This window comes from Kogia breviceps, chromosome 19, assembly GCF_026419965.1.
Source record: "Kogia breviceps isolate mKogBre1 chromosome 19, mKogBre1 haplotype 1, whole genome shotgun sequence".
In the NCBI taxonomy this organism is placed as follows: domain Eukaryota; kingdom Metazoa; phylum Chordata; class Mammalia; order Artiodactyla; family Physeteridae; genus Kogia; species Kogia breviceps.
Genome location: NC_081328.1, coordinates 6,789,012 through 6,808,344, shown reverse-complemented (window position 1 = coordinate 6,808,344; position 19,333 = coordinate 6,789,012). Strand labels below are relative to the sequence as shown.

General features: G+C 50.1%; 2 protein-coding genes across 3 annotated transcripts in view; one reads left to right on the top strand and one right to left on the bottom strand.

The window, feature by feature from the left end:
• The window catches only part of USP43 (ubiquitin specific peptidase 43), a 97,135-nt gene that overhangs the window by 66,095 nt on the left and 11,707 nt on the right, over window positions 1–19,333 (top strand). The gene's annotated exons all lie outside the window — the stretch shown is intronic.
• DHRS7C (dehydrogenase/reductase 7C) lies at window positions 492–18,506 on the bottom strand. Of its 2 annotated transcripts, none has more exons than XM_059048181.2 (7): window positions 18,382–18,506; window positions 17,991–18,150; window positions 9,652–9,764; window positions 6,994–7,207; window positions 4,746–4,838; window positions 1,691–1,846; window positions 492–750 (listed from the first exon to the last, which is right to left on the bottom strand). In XM_059048181.2, exons 2-7 carry the CDS (start codon window positions 18,142–18,144, stop codon window positions 542–544), a joined length of 939 nt encoding a protein of 312 aa, XP_058904164.1. In that variant the 5' UTR covers window positions 18,145–18,150; window positions 18,382–18,506; the 3' UTR covers window positions 492–541. The 2 variants fall into 2 exon arrangements, with proteins under 2 accessions (XP_058904164.1, XP_058904166.1); XM_059048183.2 differs by having other exon boundaries at window positions 6,994–7,204.

The following is a 19,333-nucleotide window of genomic DNA, read 5'->3' as shown; positions in this document are numbered from 1 at the left end:
GAAAATTCTGTTTCTCTGTTGCACAGGCCACGTTTCAGGTATTCAACAGCCATACGTGGCTAGTGGTTGCCATACTGGACACTGCAGATGCTATTAGACTATTTGCATCATTCCAGAAAGTTCAGTTTCACAGCGCTGCCCTAAGGAGTTGCCAAGTTCAGCTTTTGTGGCTGGGGGCAGGGAGGGCAGGTCACCCTTGTGTAAAATGGAGGTGGTTTTCTGAGGTCCCGGGCAGGCTGATGGCCGCCGCAGTGGGAGTGCGAGTATTTGGGAGTTGGACCCGTTTGGGTTCCTGTTTTTCTGCTGGGCTGTCACTCTATAGGGTCGAGAAGCTTCTGGAAGTGTGTCCTGGGAGAGTCACGTGGGAGACACCCAGGGGCCCAGGGCGACTGGGCTGAACGCTAGGCCGTCCTCGCCTCCCCCACAGGTGGCGCGCAGGTTGCGGAACTGTTTGGGGCCCCAGGTGCTGAGAGCGTGGAGGAACCCGCAACTGCCCTTGAAGCCTTTATTCCCCGCGGGGTGACCCTTTGGCCCCCTGCAGTTAACCCTCCTCTGGGACGTTGAGTTTCTCCTTCACCCCACAGGCCACCACGGCAAAAAAAACCTCAGGGAAGAAGGTGCGCAGGTACACGGCGGCCTTGGGGATGGGGTTGGCCAGGAAGACCTCTTGCTTCTTGCGTCTCACGGTCCGCAGCACCTCCTCCGCCACGTCCGCGGGGTGCACGCCGTAGGTCAGTCTCCTGAAAAAGACTGAGGAGCCCCCAGGAGGGGGCAGGGCTTATAGCCTCGGGAGGAGGGGTGTGGTCAGAGCGCCCCGCCCCCCCGCCCCCGCAACGGCGCCGGGGTGGGGACCGGGGTGCGCTTCCGGAGTCCCAGTCTCGGCACCGACTCTGCCGTCTGCTGGCCGTGCGCCCCGGGGAGGCACTTTACGTCGGAGGGGATGAGAAAGAGCTTATTAGATAGGAAGGTGCCTGATGCATGAAGGGGCTGTTGTTTACAGTTGTTGCGAAGCTGTGTTTGTCCAGAGCCTCCTGGAACCTCTTGCCCACGTCTTGATTCATCTTGATTCCCTAATGTAGATAGAGCCTCAGGCAGGGGGTAGCTGCCCTGTGTAGAGCATTCTAGAATACTGATCATAGGTGCATTTACAGACCACTCAGGAAGTGCTGGTTGCTGTTGCAACTCCTCTATGAGCTGGAACTTTCAGTCTTCCCTATGAGTCTACAAGTTAGGTGTTACCATCAGCCCTCATTTTCCAAAGGGGAAGCAGAGGTGGAGAGATGAAGGGAGTCGCTTAATATGTAGGCAGTTAGGGCCAGACTCTTAGTTTCTCTGTGCTGCCTTCTAGGGCGGGGGGAACAGGAAGTTCTCGAAGACCAAATCCTGGCTATTCCACATGGGAAACTGAGACCCAGAGGTGGGCAGTCCCAGTGGCCAAGGTCCCAGAGCCTGTGACTGACGGAGCCCAATCTGGCTTCGGTCGGCTGACTGCAGGTTAGGATTCCATCTACACCTGGTGCCTCAGGACCTAAGTTTTGGGGTCCCTCCCCACTGTCAGCTGGGTGCAGGGGCCCCACTGTCCCCAGTCTCATGCTTCAGGAACACCCCCCCGGACCCCCCCACCCCCACCCCACCCCCGCCCAGAGCCCTCCGCGGCCCCTGTCCCTCTGGCTTCGCTCTGAAAGCTCACATTTCCAGATGGAGGCCTCCCAGTTTCCTTGGCCTGGATGAACCTGGTAGGAGCGGATGAAAGAGGGGCTCACGGTGCTGACGATGACGTCATATTCCTCCACCTCGGCCCGCAGGCAGTCGAAGAAGCCCAGCGCCGCGTGCTTGGCGGCGGCGTCTGGAAGAGAAACCAGCCGGGGGTGGGCGTGGGTCCCGCTGTGCTTCCTAGGAGGGGCCTTGGGGACACACATCCCTGCAAGCTCCGTTGGGAGAGGCCTCAAATCACCTGCCCCTCACTTCATAGACGAGGACAGAGAGCCCTTGTGAAGCAGTGGACAGATGCAGAGATGAGACAGCGTAGGCACTTGCCTGCTGTATGACTTTGGGCAAGTGACTCATTTTTACCTGAAGAGGCTCCGTTTTCTTATCTTTAAAATAGGCATAATACACGGGGAACTATATTCAATATCCTGTGATAAACCATAATGGAAAAGAATATGGAAAAGAGGATGTATATGTGTAACTGAGTCACTCTGCGGTACAGCAGAAACCAACACAACACTGTAAATCAACTGTACTTCAGTAAAATTAAAAATCGATAAAATGGGCTAAATAAATAAAGTGGGGATAATATCACCCTATCCAAGTGAGAAAATGTATATAAAACATTTCAGCCGGGAAGGCTGATTCCCTGAGAGAGTGATTTCTCCAAGGTCCTGAGGCCATCAGGGTTAAGAATGCAGGAGCTAGGACATCCCTGGTGGGGCAGTGGTTAAGAATCCGTCTGCCAATTCAGGGGACGCGGGTTCGAGCCCTGGTCCGGGAAGATCCCACGTGCCGCGGAGCAACTAAGCCCACGCGCCACAACTACTGAGCCTGCGCTCTAGAGCCCACGAGCCACAACTACTGAAGCCCGCACAGTGAGAAGCCTATGCATCACAACCAGGAGCAGGCCCCGCTCTCCTCAACTAGAGAAAGCCCATGGGCAGCAATAAAGACGCAATGCAACCAAAAATAAATAAATAAGTTTTTTTTTCTTCAAAAAAGAAATGTTCCAAGGAAAGCAGTGCATTGGGTTCCATGTTAGTTCGAGGCCAAAGGGACAGTTGCGTTGCCCACGCCACCTTGTATCATGTCACTGCTGTCTGTGTCCCCAGCACCTGGTTCTAGGCATTCGATTGCTGTTTGTTGAATGAATGAAGGCAGCGAGCAAGTGGAAAGTAATCCACCTGCTGAAAACGACATGTATGTTTGTGAGTAGGAGGAATAGTGGTGAGGTTCTAGATGGGCTGGGGCAGGGACGGAACGAGGTACGTGGCAAATACTGCCCTGTGCGGACCCAGCTCTATTCTTCTCCCCATCCTGGGCCCGCAGGCGGACTGCACTTCCCAGCATCCCTTGCAGCGAGGGGGTAAGCATGTCACTGGCTTCTCGACAGCAGGATGTGAGCAGTGCCGTAGGGGCACGACGCCCTCTTCTTGCCAGCAGGAACCCACGTGGGGTGGGAACTAGCTTTGACCACGTGGAAAATGATGGCAAAGCTGTGACTTGGCACGACTCTGGGCCCCCGAGTGACCGTGAGACACAGTGATGCCCGCTGAGCTGGGCCATCCCATTTAGACAGTTATATGGAGGAGGAATAAAGGTCTTTACGGCACCGTCGGCTTAACCTAACTAATGCAAACGAGAAAAGGAAAGTAAAACCCTCTTAGGGGGATATGGTGGGCTGAATTGTATCCCACCCCCAAATTCATATGTTGAAGTCCTAACCCCAGTATCTCAGATTGTGGCTGTATTTTGAGATAAGGGCCTTTAAAAGGTAATTAAGTTAAAATGAGGCTGTTAGGGTGGTGCCTTAATCCAGTCGGACTGGTGTCCTTCTAAGAAGAGCAGGAGACGGCAGGGGTGGCCACACACAAAGACCATGTGAGGACCTGGAGAGCAGGCCATCAGCAAGCCATGGAGAGAGGCCTCGGGAAACATCAAGCCTGCCCACACTTCGATCTTGGACTTCCAGCCTGCAGAGCTGTGAGAAAATACATTTCTGTTGTTTTAAGCCACCTGGTCTTTTTTTTTTTTAAAAAAATATTTATTTATTTATTTGGTTGTACCAGGTCTTAGTTGTGGCAGGTGGTCTCCTTAGTTGCGGCTCACCGACTCCTTAGTTGTGGCCTGCGAACCCTTAGTTGTGTCATGCATGTGGGATCTAGTTCCCTGACCAGGGATTGAACCTGGGCCCCCTGCATTGGGAGCGGGGAGTCTTAACCACGGTGCCACCAGGGAAGTCCCTGGGGCATTTTGTTGTGGTCGCCCCAGAGGACTACATCTGGCCACCGCCCCCCCCCAACCCTTTCTTCATTCTTCTCTCCCTCTCACCTTTCTACCCACCAGACACTTACTTACCCAGCTCCGGTTTCGTGCATGGTACTTTGGGCCATAAGGAAACGTATGAGACATGTTCCCCCTCCCTCCCACATCCTACCTTACGGGAGGTGGGAATGTCTCCAGAATTCTCCCAGTTGGGTCCCAGGAACATATACCGAGAAGTCCCTCTCCTCCTTGGACTTTTTAGAGGAGTCTCTCACCTTTGGAATTCTCTCTCTCACCTCCCCTGGAATTGTGTCCCTTTCCTTTTCTCCTTCCTCCTTCCTCAGAACCTCTCCATCCCTCTCCCCTCCAGGGATGTGCACCCCTCCTTTCTTTCCCAGTTGTAATCATTCCTGTCTCTCCAGAGGCATCTTTCCAGAGAAGGGGGCATCTGAGCAGGGGCTGTGCACCCATGTCAGGAGCATGACCTTGGTCTGGCATTGATCATGTCCAGCCAGGACGTGTCCTGACCGCCTGGTGAGACGTGAGCTTCTGGGGGCTGAGGGGAGGGCTTATCTTTATCTCCCATAGTCACCTGTGTGCTGTAGATGGTCCAAAATAGGAGCTGAAGAGATGAAAGAAAAGCTAACAGATGCTTTCGTCTCTGGACCCTCTTCCCCAATGTAACCCCATGCCTAGTCCTAGACACAGATCTCTTGTCTTATAAGACACATAACGTAGGACGAAACATGTTTGTCTTAGCAACTTACAGGCTGTACGGAATGGGATTCCAATCTTCCCTTGGATGTTATTCACTAACACAATTTGTCCTGTCCTCCGGGAGATCATGTCGGGGAGCAGGGCTGGAAAGCACAGGGCAAAGGATCACGGTTACAGATCTGAGACTGAGCCAGGCAACCTCAGGCAGAGCCCCTCCCCTCATCACAGAGGGCTCCTCTACCTCCCCGACAGTCAGATTACAGTGGGACACAGATGGAGTGGACCCTGGTTACCGCTTAGCCAGTGTTTCCTAAGAGTGGGCTGGGCTCGACTGGGGAATTGCTGGGTTATTTTATTTTATTTTATTATTTAATTTTTTTGGCCTCGCTGCAGGATCTTAGTTCCCTGACCAGGGATCGAACCCAGGCCCCCTTCAGTGGAAGTGCAGAGTCCTAACCAGTGGAGCCCCAGGGGAGTCCCTGGGTGATTTTATTTTATTTTATTTTATTTTTATTTTTATTTTTATTTTTTGCGGTAAGCGGGGCTCTCACTGTTGTGGCCTCTCCCGTCGCGGAGCACAGGCTCCGGACGCGCAGGCTCAGCGGCCACGGCTCACGGGCCCAGCCGCTCCGGGGCCCAGCCGCTCCGGGGCATGTGGGATCTTCCCGGACCGGGGCACGAACCCGCGTCCCCTGCATCGGCAGGCAGACTCTCAACCACTGCGCCACCAGGGAAGCCCCCTGGGTGATTTTAAATGACCCATCCATGTGCCTGGAGTGACACTGATTTCAATAGTGAGAAAGGTAAAATCCCTTTTCAATTGTCCTATTGCTTCCAGTAGGAAAGTTGGTTCCAGTGGGTCTTTAATACTTCTCTTGCACGTGCTAATCTTTTTTAAAAAAAGAGAGGAAAGACCTCAGCCCTTAGTCTTGGGAGAACTTACTACTTTGTTCTGATTTCAGGTTTTCTTGTATTGATGGAGAGGGAAGGGGTTTTTTAATTTATGGTAAAGATTTCCTCCTGAATTGAATTAATTTACAAATGAGGAAATTTAGAAAAAGATACGGAGTAATAGTAGCCCAGATTGAATAGGGAGATGGCAAAAAACCATCAGAAGACTGAAGTTTGCTTTCCTCGTCACGGTGCCAGGGAACCTGAGCCCTCAGAGGTTGAGTGAAGGACGCACCTTGGCTGGCCTGCTTGGTGTGCCCACGGCGACTGGGCTCGAGGAAACTGTACTCTCTGGGGCATCATCTTAGAAGCTCTGGGGAGTCACCTTCCTGCTCCCAGTGCTTTTTTCCCTTCAGCTGTCACAGCCCTCAGAATCCCATTATCATGGAGATTCTGGCCGTAGAGAAGGCAGCTCTAAGGTCATACTGCCTCAGCCTTTGGCAAACACACTACTAGACATTCTCCATGCTTATATTCTCCCTTTCGTACTTCTGCTTTGATAAACTTTATTTGGGGTGGGAGGAGGGCTTCAACTTCTGGTTCTATTCCGTGCCATCTCTAGCAACACCCCTAACCCCAGCTTCAGATCTGCATGTGAACCTGACCCTTAGAAATCTCCACACTGGAACCACCATTTGACCTTTAGAAGGGAGACATCCTCCTGCCTTCCTGTTTCTGCAAAGGGATTGACAGTATTCTGGGTCTCTTGCAGATGAACTCTTTTTCAACCTTGGACCAACAACTCTCATGGTTAGGAGCAGATCTACCACGAGGTCGATACAGTAAAAGATTTGCCGGGGATGAAGGCAGTGGTCCAGAGGTGTGGAATGGGATTGGAGGGGAGCCGTGGGCGTGAGTAAGAAAAGAGGAGAAAAGGGCAGGGCTTGGGGAGGGGGCTTAATGGAGCGGCAGGTTGGAATATACCAGTCAGAGACGTTCACAATCCCTTTTCTTTTTTTTTTTTTTTTTTTTTTTTTTTTTGTAGTACGTGGGCCTCTCACTGTTGTGGCCTCTCCCGTTGCGGAGCACAGGCTCCGGACGCGCAGGCTCAGCGGCCATGGCTCACGGGCCCAGCCGCTCCGCGGCACGTGGGATCTTCCCGGACCGGGGCACGAACCCGCGTCCCCTGCATCGGCAGGCGGACTCTCAACCACTGCGCCACCAGGGAAGCCCCACACAATCCCTTTTCTTTTGTCAGCATTTACAGTCAGATGCTGAAAGCTTTCACCAGATAAGCAGGGGTTTTTCTGAAAGAGGGGCTGGAGGCTCCATCCAGAATTGGGTGACTGTCTGGAAATATAACAGAGCCCTCTCTAGCAGCCAGTGGGAAGGTCAGACTCACGAGACCTTTGGTCAGTGTGATGGGTCCAAAGTAATTGGCATCCATGATCTTTCTGTCGAGTTCCAGAGAGATCTTATGGGCAGGCCCCTTCACCTTCATGCTGGCATTGTTGATGAGGACATCCACGCAGCCATAGCAATCCAGGACCTCTTTGGCCACATCCTGGATGCAGCTGATGTCCGAGAGATCCAAGAGGACCAGCTTTGGGATGAATGTCTGCTGGACCAATGAGAGAGACAAGGCACATGTGGGTACATCCCCGCAGACCTTGGGACCCTTCAATCTAAGAGCCACCCCTTTTGAAACTCAGAGCTCATGGAATGACTACAAACAAATGATGAGGAGGAAGCAGAGATGACTCTGGGAGGAAGGAAATTGATGGAGAGAATGCATCCTTGGGGACCAGAGCAGCAACAACATTCCTTACGCGCAAAAATGCGGTCAAGGGCTTCCCTGGTGGCGCAGTGGTTGAGAGTCTGCCTGCCGATGCAGGGGACGCGGGTTCGTGCCCCGGTCCGGGAAGATCTCACGTGCCGCGGAGCGGCTGGGCCCATGAGCCATGGCCGCTGCGCCTGCGCGTCTGGAGCCTGCGCTCCGCAACGGGAGAGGCCACAACAGTGAGAGGCCCGCATACCACAAAAAAAAAAAAAAAAAAAAAAAAATGCGGTCATAAGTCTGACCTTCTGGTCAAGGGGCCAGACCTGAGAAATCCAAGTGGAGGCCATGCATCCATTCTGCTGGTGATGTCATTTCTTATAACGCTTCTGAGCTCCTTTTTGGAAATGGCTTTCAAACTGGCTTCCAAGCCACAAGAGAATCTGCCCAGTACTTTGTAGCCACATTTAATTTTTGGCCAAAATCGTACAGTCAACACAGTTTTTTTGGAGCACCATCTATGTGCCAGGCATTTGTGTTGAGCCCTAAACGTTTGATATCGTCAAGATTCTCATGGGTTAGAAGGGATACAGATGGAAACATTGATGTTACCGTATGGTAAATGCAATCCCGGTGTTTGACAAACGCTAGCCCTGAGATACGGCCTTAAAAAAAGGTTCCCTGGTCAAATTTGCTTAGGAAATACAGACTATCATATGTTCTTCTTGGAGATAACACAGTGCGCATTTGCATAGCAAAGGCTCTGAAAAGTCCTGCAGTAAAGAAATTAGTCAGACAAGCTTGGCCTAACTCAGAATTTCCCACACAATTGACTTCAGAACCTCGTTTTTACTACTTAATAACCAATACCTAATAAGATCCCAAGAAACATACCTTGGAGTATGTCGTGTTATCCTGGTTTCTCCATCTCCTCAAATACCAGAGTTAGTTCTGAATTATTTTTGGCTATTTCCAAAATCAAATTCAACATCAAGGGAAAGAATTAAAAAAAAACAATCCTGAAGAGAACTCTCTGAAGGCAATGTCCTTTTCTTTTTTTCAAATAAATTCATTTATTTATTTATTTTTGGCTGCGTTGGGTCTTCGTTGCTGTGCACAGGCTTTCTCTAGTTGCGGTGAGCGGGGGCTACTCTTTGTTGCAGTGCGTGGGCTTCTCATTGCGGTGGCTTCTCTTGTTGCAGAGCACCGGCTCTAGGCGTGCGAGCTTCAGTAGTTGTGGCACTCAGGCTCAGTAGTTGTGGCACACAGGCTTTGTTGCTCTGTGGCATGTGGGATCTTCCCGGACCAGGGCTCGAACCCATGTCCCCTGCATCGGCAGGCGGATTCTTAACCACTGTGCCACCAGGGAAGCCTCTGAAAGCAATTTCTTAAACAACGCTCCAGAAATGCCTTGAAAACCCCAGCTGCATTGAAATGTGTTCACCTCCTGTGTAACTTCATTGAAGGGGACTTCACTTCCCTGATTTCTTTGAAGGAAAATTTTTTTTTTTTTTTGACTTGCAGGATCTTAGTTCCCTGACTAGGGATTGAACCTGCAGGGGCCATGGAAGTGAAAGCGCCAAGTCCTAACCACCAGACTGCCAGGGAACTCCCTCTTTGAAGGAAATATTATTTGAAGTATTATTTTAAAAAATCAGCCATGAGTGTTTATAAACAGAGCCCATATCTGTGACATACCATATTTTCTGGGTCCTCTTTGAGTCTGACTTAAATAGGATGGTGGGGTGGGGGGGAGGCTCAGAGGCTAGAGGCACGATGAGGGGTCAAAATGAGCCAACCCCCAAGTTGGCAGACTTACCTGTGTCAAGATTATGTTTCCCCAGGACTTCCCTGGTGGCGCAGTGGTTAAGAATCCACCTGCCAATGCAGGGGACACGGGTTCAATCCCCGATCCAGGAAGATCCCACACGCCTTGGAGCAACGAAGCCCCTGCGCCACAACTACTGAGCCCGCGCGCCACAACTACTGAAGCCCATGCGCGCCTAGAGCCCGTTCTCCGCAACAAGAGAAGCCACCGCCGTGAGAAGCCCGCGCACCGCAACGAAGAGCAGCTCCCGCTCGCCGCAACTAGAGAAAGCCCGCGCAGAAACGAAGACCCAACGCAGCCAAAAATAAATAAAATTAAATTTTAAAAAATACATTAAAAACATTACATTTCCCCAAAGCAAAATTTCACCCAGATTTCACCGAAGAAGCTGCTCTGTAAGAAGCAGCGCAGGCTAAGGGTGTGCAGGGGTTGCCCGCGCGGCTGCCAGAAGAGGCCTTACCTTGCTTGGACCCGCCGCACTGATCAGGGCGCCGTATAGACTCTGAAGCCTCTCCCAGTTCTTTCCGCACAGCACCAGTCTGGCCCCGCCGGTATGGAACACCCGCGCACACTCTTGAGGGCAAGAAGGAAGGAGGACAGGACACACTGTGGATGAAACCACCGATCGGGAGCTCCTCTTTCTTACAAATTCAAGGATTCAAAGAATTCAAAAGCCTTAGAGGCATGAGTTCCTTTCGAGGTCATTGCATCCAACTTCCTCTGGGATTTCCTCTGGTTTCCAGCCTCAGCGTGGTTGCCTCCCGTGAAGGGCATCTCACAGGGGTGTGAAATAACCCCTCCTCTGTTGGGTAGTTCTGATTATTAGGACATTCTTTCTTAAACTGGACAGAAAGATGACTCCATCAAACAAGACCCCCAGAAGCACAGCTCTAAATATATCTCAATCTGAAGATACTGGAGACAGCTGCCATGTTTTTTCAGCCCAAATGTCACTAGTTTCCTCCACACTTTCTCTGTGGGTCGATACTCCAGCCAGGGTTCTTTTTATTAAGAAAGGAAACCTGCCTGCTGTCTAGTAAGTTTTACTCTAGACGAATTTCGGAGTCACCCAATGTCCCAGTGTGTTCTTTTTTTTTTTTTTTTTTTTTTTTAACCACTGGCCTGCCAGGGAAGTCCCTCACCCAGTGTTCTTAACTGGGAAGTAGTTGGTAGATCCAAGTATTCTTATGTGGCAATAACAATGCTATCTAAGAACAATAAATGCTAACAGATTTTGACAGTTTACTTGCTTGAGTAGCTGTTGAAAGCGATTTACATATATTAGCTCATTTAATTCTCACATGCATCCCATGCAGCAGTTTCTTAGGATGGGTGCCCTAAAAGCAGAATCTAAGACAGGAATTCAGGAGACCAGGATTAACTCAGGGAGTGCTCTTCAGGGAAAATCTGTCAGGGATTAAGGACATGGGGTAGGTGAAGGGGAAGGATAAAGTCTAGCTTTGGCTGGACCCAAGGAAGGCTCTGGACTGTAAAGCCAGCTGCAAGACGGTCCCACCTGGATGCAAGGGGACTGTCTTTTGTACACGTGTGTCAGCCAGTCACTGATGGTGTGCTGCCTCCCTCCAGGGGTGGGTACAAAGAGTGTCCCCTGGCCATGGCCACCAACACTCGTAGGACCTGGGGATGACTGAACTGGCCAGGTACAGGAATCTAGGAGGGGCGCCAACAACACCTACTACAGGGGAGTAGCTGTTACTGTCCCATCTTTACACCAAGCACTGGTGACCCGGGCTGCCTGGGGATGCCAAAGGGTAGCTGGGCAGCACTGGGCGCCCACTAGGGGCTGGAAATCCTGTGTGCCGTGGCTCTAAATGATCTCATGTTTGTGTGATTTTTCTCCTGCAAGTCTCAGCAGCTGGAGCAGGTGGAGAGAAGGGGGCGAGCTGGACAGGACAGTTGGCAGGGGTTTGATAAGTGGGCATTGTGGGCAGGGGAATTGTGGTATTGCAGAGGGAGCAATTGATGTGCTGGACCATTCAGTCTAAGCCAGGTGGGAGCAGGAGTGAAGGCAGGAGGGGCTGATAGAGAAGGAAAGGAGACGGCTCTAGGGAGGGGAGGTCTCAGTGAGGTCTAGAAACAGATGTGGTCGGGGGAAGCTGTGGTTAGTTCTGCTGACAGAGGGAAACTTGAATCAAGAACTAACTGTGTGGGGCTTCCCTGGTGGCGCAGTGGTTAAGAATCTGTCTGCCAGTGCAGGGGACACGGGTTCGAGCCCTAGTCTGGGAAGATCCCACATGCCATGGAGCAACTAAGCCCGTGCGCCACAACTACTGAGCCTGCGAGCCACAACTACTGAGCCTTCATGCCACAACTACTGAAGCCCGTGTGCCTAGAGCCCACGCTCTGCAGCAAGAGAAGCAACCGCAATGAGAAGCCCGTGCACCACAACAAAGACTATCCCCCCTCACTGCAACTAGAGAAAAGCCCGTGCACGGCAACGAAGACCCAATGCAGCCATAAATAAATACATAAATAAAATTTATAAAAAAGAAATAACTGTGTGAACAATGTCACCTTGAATTGTTAGGATCATAGAGAATGGAAGATTTCTCTAAATGTAGGTATTTTGTTGAGAAAAGGGCTGTCCCTGATGATTCTGGCTGGCAAAATTCAATACAGATGTCAATCCATCTCCAAGTGAATTTGATGCAGTAAATCAAGATCCCAGCATGTCTTGGAAAGTGACAGAAAGATCCTAAACTTTATTTGGAATAACTTACAAACTTTACTTGGAATAATAAATATGCAAAAAACCAAAGAACATTTTGATAAACAATAATGGGAGTGGACTAGTTATTAAAATATATTAAAAGCGGCAGAGATGAAAGCATTGTTAGTGTTTCCACTATAGATAGAAATATGGATTTAAAATAGAGCCAAGTGGGCTTCACGGGTGGCACAGTGGTTAAGAATCCGCCTGCCAAGGCAGGGGACGCGGGTTCGAGCCCTGGTCTGGGAAGATCCCACATGCCATGGAGCAACTAAGCCTGTGCGCCACAACTACTGAGCCTGCGCCCTAGAGCCTGCGAGCCACAACTACTGCACCTAGAGCCCGTACTCCACATCAAGAGAAGCCACCGCAATGAGAAGCCTGCGTGCCACAACGAAGAGTAGCCCCCGCTCGCCTTAACTAGAGGAAGCACGCGTGCAGCAATGAAGACCCAACGCAGCCAAAAGTAAAAAAATAAATAAATTTATTTTAAAAAAATAGAGCCGAGTATTCATAAGAATTTAGCATATGGTAAAGTTAGCACGTTGAATCAGCGGGAAAAGAACATATTATTTAAAAGAGGTTTTTGGCCCACTGGATAACTACTTGAGAGGGAAAAAATCTAGGTACAATATACCAAATGTATTAAATAACTAAACGTAAAAATAGAACCATAAAAGACCTAGAAGAAAATAGAGATATATTGCTTTGGGGAAAGATCTTTTAAGCACAGCACTGAAGGAAGAAATAATACAAATTATTTACAGGTTTTTATCCTTAAAAAAAAAAAAAAAACCTTCCTTACAGAAGAAAACATAAATAAAAATTAAGAGGGAGATAAATTGAGGAAAGCTATTTATAATACATATGTCGGAAAAGGGGTTAATTTATTTAATCCACAAAGAACTCTTGTAAATCAATAAAGGCCCTAATAAAGAAATTGGCTAGTGAGATGTATAAGCAATTCATAAAAACACAAAGAGCTAATACACAGAAGATAGAAGTTCAATGCCAATAATAAAGAAATGCAAATTAGAAGATGACAATCAAAGCAAAATTGGTAATAATGACATATTCACTGCTGGTTGTAGTGTAAATTGCTACAGTCTTTTGGAAGAAAAATTAAAAGAATCCTTAAAAGTAAGCATGGCCCAGTTATTTTATTTATGGGCATTTATTCTAAGGAGATAATTACGAATGTCTGCATGGAATAGTTAAAATATTATTTATCTCAATATCATACTAATAAAGAGTTGGAGATGTTGGTTAGGTAGATGATTTCAAAGACCTTAAAACTGGTGTTGCAGAAATGGGTCTACTGACATGGAAATCTCACAATATAGTAAGTTTTTTAAAAAAGATTCAAACAGTGTGTCTAACACAGTGCCGTAACACTTGACTCTGTATGTGTGTGTTATTGGTTGTTAAATCGCACCTATGATTATGTAAGAAGATTTAAAATTGGAATTTCCAAGATCAGATGTAAAATTCCAAAGTGACAGTCCAAGATGCAGATTTTCAAAGAAAATTACTGAAACCCTGTTTCATGAATACCCTTTACTCCTAATAGGATGCAAACGGATAAGGCAGAGAGGAGAGGGGACTCGGAAAGAGGGTGTTTGTGGAGAGAAGACTGTTAGGTGAGTTTTTGCCCCTTATCTCTGTGCTAGAGAGAAGAGATGGACCATTTGAACACACACTGTGAGTTGCCCGCAGCAGGGAGCCCGGAGTGATGTCTGAGTTGCACCTGGGAAATCTGGTGGGCGCCGCCAACTATCCCAGAGTAGGGGGAGGAGAGCTGGGGCTGCCCCAGAGCTTGGTCTCTTTACTGAAGGACCCTCCCATCCCAACCACTTGGACCAGAGGTGAATCATGAGCTGGCTGGGAGCTCTTGAATCCTGCCCAAGAAGACCTCTGAGGAGGGCATCGGGGCGCTAACACAGGGCGTACGTGCAGCAGACTGCCCCGAACCAGGGGACCGCGCAAGGGCAGTGCACCCGCCCCGCGGCAAGTGCAGGTGAATATCCCAGGGGGGCGCCTCTGAAGGACCCACAATAGAGCCCATGAGAGAAAGAATCCACTCGGTTTTAAATGTGTGCCAGGCATGGAGCTCGAAGCCGGCTTCTCAGAGTGTCAGTCAGCTGAGAATTTTTCCTGTCTTCCTTCTCTCCTCTCCTTCCTGCCCCTGCACCCCCAGAGGGGTCAGAAGAGCAGCAAACTGGCGGGCAAGTCGCCCTAGCTGGGGACAGGTATGGGAAGGGAGAAGGAAACTTGAACTTCAACGAAAACGGACACGTTTATCAATGTATTGGACTGGGCACTGCAGTTTCTGAATCAAAGCTATGTTTGGGACTTTATCGTGACCAGAGGGTTTGGTATAATCTAATAGTAATCAGAAAAGCTACGAGACTCTCTGATTTTTTGTTTTGTTTTGTTTTAATCAAGATGCAAAGGAAGACTTTCCCTTCTGCATGAGAGACCGGGGTGGGCTCTCTCCCTATACCCGCCCCCCCCCCCCTTTGTGTGCTTGCCCCCTGATGCTTATACATCTCAGCATCATAAAGTTGCTGGAAGGAAACAGGATGAAGAGTTCCCGAGTGGGCGGGCTTCTGGGTGTGTTTTCGGTTCTTTTTTCTTGAAAAATCCTCGTTAATATATGTGGTTCCTATAATGACAGAATTCGCTACAAGAAACTTCACCTGGAGGGAGAATGCCTAGCCTCCTCGCGTTTGGGCTGCAATTCTGAGTAGCGGCAGCAGCTGCGCTGGGTGTGGGCATGCGCGGAGGTCGTGTTTCACACACCAGAGGGGCGTGGTTCAGTGAGCGGGGCGGAGTCACCCACCACCCCACCGCTGGTGAGTGGTGAAGCCAGGAGGGACCCCCGAGTGCTGACATTCCCGTTGGGTCCGTTGTTCCGCTGCTGACAAAGGAGCGGGTTGGGGCTCTGCCGTCCCTGCTCACGGGCACTCTTACAGGCTGGCCACTGGGGCGGGGTGAGGGTCTGTGGCCAGGAGCGAGCCCAGTGGCGTGTCACTACTTCGGTGCAGCCCAAAGGCACGCTCCCAGATGGGTCCTTTCTGCCAAGGCCAGGCATTAGGTATAATACCCAGGTATTCTTATTTTATTCTTTATCAGCTCAGCACAACCTATATCTTGTATCAAGCACGTGGGCGCCAGGCTTGTTCTTTTTCACTCAGCAAACATATTAATACATGGAGCCCTTACTTCCATAGTCCCTCAAACCTAAGATGCCACCAGCCTGCAAGAGGCTTTCTGGTTTCACAGATATTAAAATGCACAAGGTGGCCCGTGACAATTGTAAGATGCCGTTGACTGAGAGACAATTAGCTCAATTTCAGAAACGTTTAAAGGGGAAAAGCCGTGCAATCTTAGAGGTGATGAAACATAGGCAGGGTCTGTGGCCTCTGAAGCAGTTCGAGTACAGTGGTTAAGTATTTTGAGAGTCACTCTTGCTGCAGACACAGCGGGTCCAAGGTGACCCATCCCTGGCTTGGCCGGATTGTGTGGATTTGGGGTGAGGGTTAGAAGTCCTGATCGCTATCTGTCTGGTTTCCCTAGGAGACAGCTTGGAACTGGGCTCCTTGATGCTGTCCCGAGCTACCCACTGAGTTCGGTCAGGTTCTGTGTGACTGGGCATGTACTGTGGGCTGTGGGTAGCCTACATCACCCGCTTGGTGCCCTCACTTTTTCCTTGCCTTGGACCTGAGAAACGGAGCACTTTGAAGCCAGAATCGCTGTGGTCAGCAGCATGTTCTGGCTAAGCATTTATCGAAGATCACCCATGCCCAGCCTCTCAAGTTACTTCTAAATACTCGGACTTTATTTTTTTTTTTTTCTGCTTTGCATTTCTTTCTAGGGTGAGTCCGTAAGAGACAGTGAAAGAGACCAGTGACACTAGTCATGGCAGAGACTAGACCGCATTCCTCTGAAAATGACATTGTGCTCCTGAGATATGTTTCCTGGGCACCTGATTTGTACAGTGTTTGCTTACAATAGAATGAGACTTTTAAAAATAAATAAACAAGACTACTAAACCAAATATACATCTCTCAGCACTAGATAGAAGTCCTGTCTAGTAAGACAGAAAGTCAGGACAGTTATAGAACAGCCTTCTCAACCGACAGGATCTAATTGACATTTGTAACTCACTTCATTCACGAGCAGCACGTGCCTTTCAAACACCCGTGGATCATTCACCAAGAGAGTCCGTGCCCTGAGCCAAGTGAGAAATACCCACGTACGCCACTAATGGTAGTGTATTTCTGTGAGGAGCCGTGGGACCCAGAAACCAGCGCCTTAGGGACCGTCCAAAAGGGAGGAGCAATTGAGGTGCCGGGGAATGAAGGTGATGAAGGGGTCTCGGGTTGGCAGCTGTCCTGATGCCAGATGGGCGTGTCCTGCTTGAAGAACGCTCTTCCCCGAAGACTGACTCTGCATGTCTCTGGGTGGGTGTCTTTGCACCATTTCCCCGGGGCACCCACTGCTCCCTGTTGTCTTGTGTCTGGTGTGACTGGCAAACGTGTGTGCCCGGTTTGTCCCTGTGGAAGATGGAATTTGTGTCCCCCTGTCCCTTGTGAGTATGGAGGCTAGGGATGCTGGATATCCTCCTTGGGAACTGCTTCTGGGACCCACATAGGGGCCACTAGTTTTACCTAGTTTTACCGCCTTACTCTTTCTTTTTTATCTCATGTGGTGAACCCAGGTAGATCACCCACTGAAATGGAACCTATTCTTGAAGCACGCAGATGGGCTGCTGTTGGGGTGCGCAGGGGAAGGAGAATCTGAGAGAATTCCCAGATGGGAGGTTACAAGTGTTCTCGTAATGGTAGCACCATGGGAGTGGATGCCCAGCCCACCAGCGGGCCTCTTTGGAAGGGGCAGCGCTCATTTCAGGATGTAGAGGACTCAACAGATACTGGTTGAGTGACCTAATGAGTGTTTGGCTGGTGGGTTCGACATTTGATTAAAAATAACAAAAACAGGGGCTTCCCCAGTGGCGCAGTGGTTGAGAGTCCGCCTGCCGATGCAGGGGACGCGGGTTCGTGCCCCAGTCCGGGAGGATCCCACATGCCGCGGGGCGGCTGGGCCCGCGAGCCATGGCCGCTGAGCCTGCGCGTCCGGAGCCTGTGCCCCGCAACGGGAGAGGCCACGACAGTGAGAGGCCCGCGTACCGCAAAAAAAATAAAATAAAATATTTTTAAAATAACAAATAAAATAACAAAAACAACAGCAAAAATGATACCCAAACTATGTGACACATGGGGCTGCACTACCATTGTTAGGGATGAGAGAGAATCTTAAAAACCTAAGGGCATTTACTATCTCTTATGTCACACATGCCACCAGCAGAAGGGCCCTCTGAGACCATCTAATTCCAGAGTTGCAAACGTGAATGCCTTCAAGGCCAGGAGGTGATGTGGTTGAGAGAATCAGGCGGAGTGTGAGACAATAGGGATTAGTGGGGTGTGTGGCACACTGGCGTTTGCACGTTCTGCATAATTATCACCGTTGCTAACACTTGAGAGGTGCCCACTCTAGTTCCAGGCGCTGTTCTAAGTGCTTTCCATCTATCAATTCGTTTATTCATCCCAGCAGCATTATGAGGCAGAAAGTATTAGTATCCTTGCTTTCAGATGAGAAACCCAAGGCTGAGCAGTGCCTCACCAGCTGGTACGTGGTGGAGCCAGGACTTCAACCCCCCCCGCCCCCAGGTTTGGCCTCATCACCAGTTCACTGCCCCAGCTGAGGGCTTTGCACTTCAAACTTTCTAGAAACCCCCCTGGAGGCAAAAGAGATCATGTCTGCAGACCGATTTTGGCCCTTAGACTGTGAGTTTGCAACCCCAGATATTCCAGTCCCCTCATTTCTCAGGCGAGAGAGCTGCCGCCTCCAAGAAAGAAGACACTTGCTGGTTCATGACAGATGCTGGGAGAGAACACGGCCTCGATCCACCCCCGTCCTGCCCAGCGGGCTCACCCGCACGCCACCCTGTAGCCCCTCATCCTTGAGGGCAGGAGTGGGCACGAGAGGGGGCAGAGCTCGCTTACCCTTGCCCAGTGCTGAGACGGCATCCGTGATGACCACCACCTTGTGCTGCACGGCTGACTTGGACCACAGCTTGGACACCTCCTGGTAGATGAAAAGGAGGCCGCTGATTCCCAAGAGCAGCAGAGGCAGCACGAGGACAGCTGGGATCCCCATGTTGTGCTGGAGGAAAACAGAAAGAAGGAATCCGCTTTGCAAAGAGACTCCGGTGGGGACGCGGGGCGGGGCGGGGGGGTGGGTGGGGGGAGGCCTGAGGCTGCTGCGCGCACTCACGCCCCAAGCCCGGAGCCCGCTGCCCAGGGAGCCCGGCTCTGTGCACGCTCCCAGAGGGCTGCTTCCTAGAACACCTGGCGCGCTAATCCCCAAATGGTCAACGAAGAGAAAATTACTCACGGTGTCTCCGGAAGCAAATGGAATCCGGCCTGCCCTCCCAAAGGTTAATTACAAATTTAATTAAAAATGGGTCTGCACTTTTGGAAGGAAAGCCATGTGTTAAGGCCACTTGCTTGGGCCCTAATGGCTATTTATAGCTCTCTGTGCACTAAAGGGCTTTCGGGGTAAATATAGCGTCTCTTCTGATATTCAGGAACACATGCTGGCCGGATCTGATTTCAGAGCTCCTGCCAAGCCTTTTAAAGCTCTCCCAGGTGCCTCACTGTTAGAGATTCCTCTGCAGTTTGGGGCCGGGCGTTAGGGATTGGGACCTGGGTTTTCAGCACGAACACCCTCGCCTTCTCTTCCTCTAACCCTCCTATCGGGTGGCTTCCATGTAGCTCAGACCGGTGTGGCAGTGAGCCATCTGGCCTTTCCTTTCCGGTTGGGGGTGAAAAGCACAGAAAACCTGTTTGACGGAATGGAGCCTGTTGCAGAATGAAACACTTGGAAGTGTGACATGAACTACGGGAAAGAGCAGTTTGGAGCTGTGCCTCTTTAGTCACGTGCTTCCGCATCTCTGAGCCTTAGCCTCCTCATCTCTAAAATGGGCACAACAGTCTCATGTTGCAGGACTGTTGGGAGAACAAAATAATATACTGCATCTCAACAGCAGACTCTGAGAAGATCACCCTTGTTATCTTTAGTGACTGAGGATACTAAGAATGTATCCCAAATGTCAAATACTTTAATTGCTTAAGGAAACTCAGTAGGATTAGAAATGGAGAGAGGTAGTAGCTACTGTGGAGAACAGTATGGAGGTTCCTTAAAAAACTAAAACTAGAGCTGCCATATGATCCAGCAGTCCCGCTCCTGGGTATATTCCTAGAAAAAAAATGAAAACACTAGTTCGAAAAGATACACGCACCCCAAGATTCATAGCAGCACTATTTACAATAGCCAAGACGTGGAA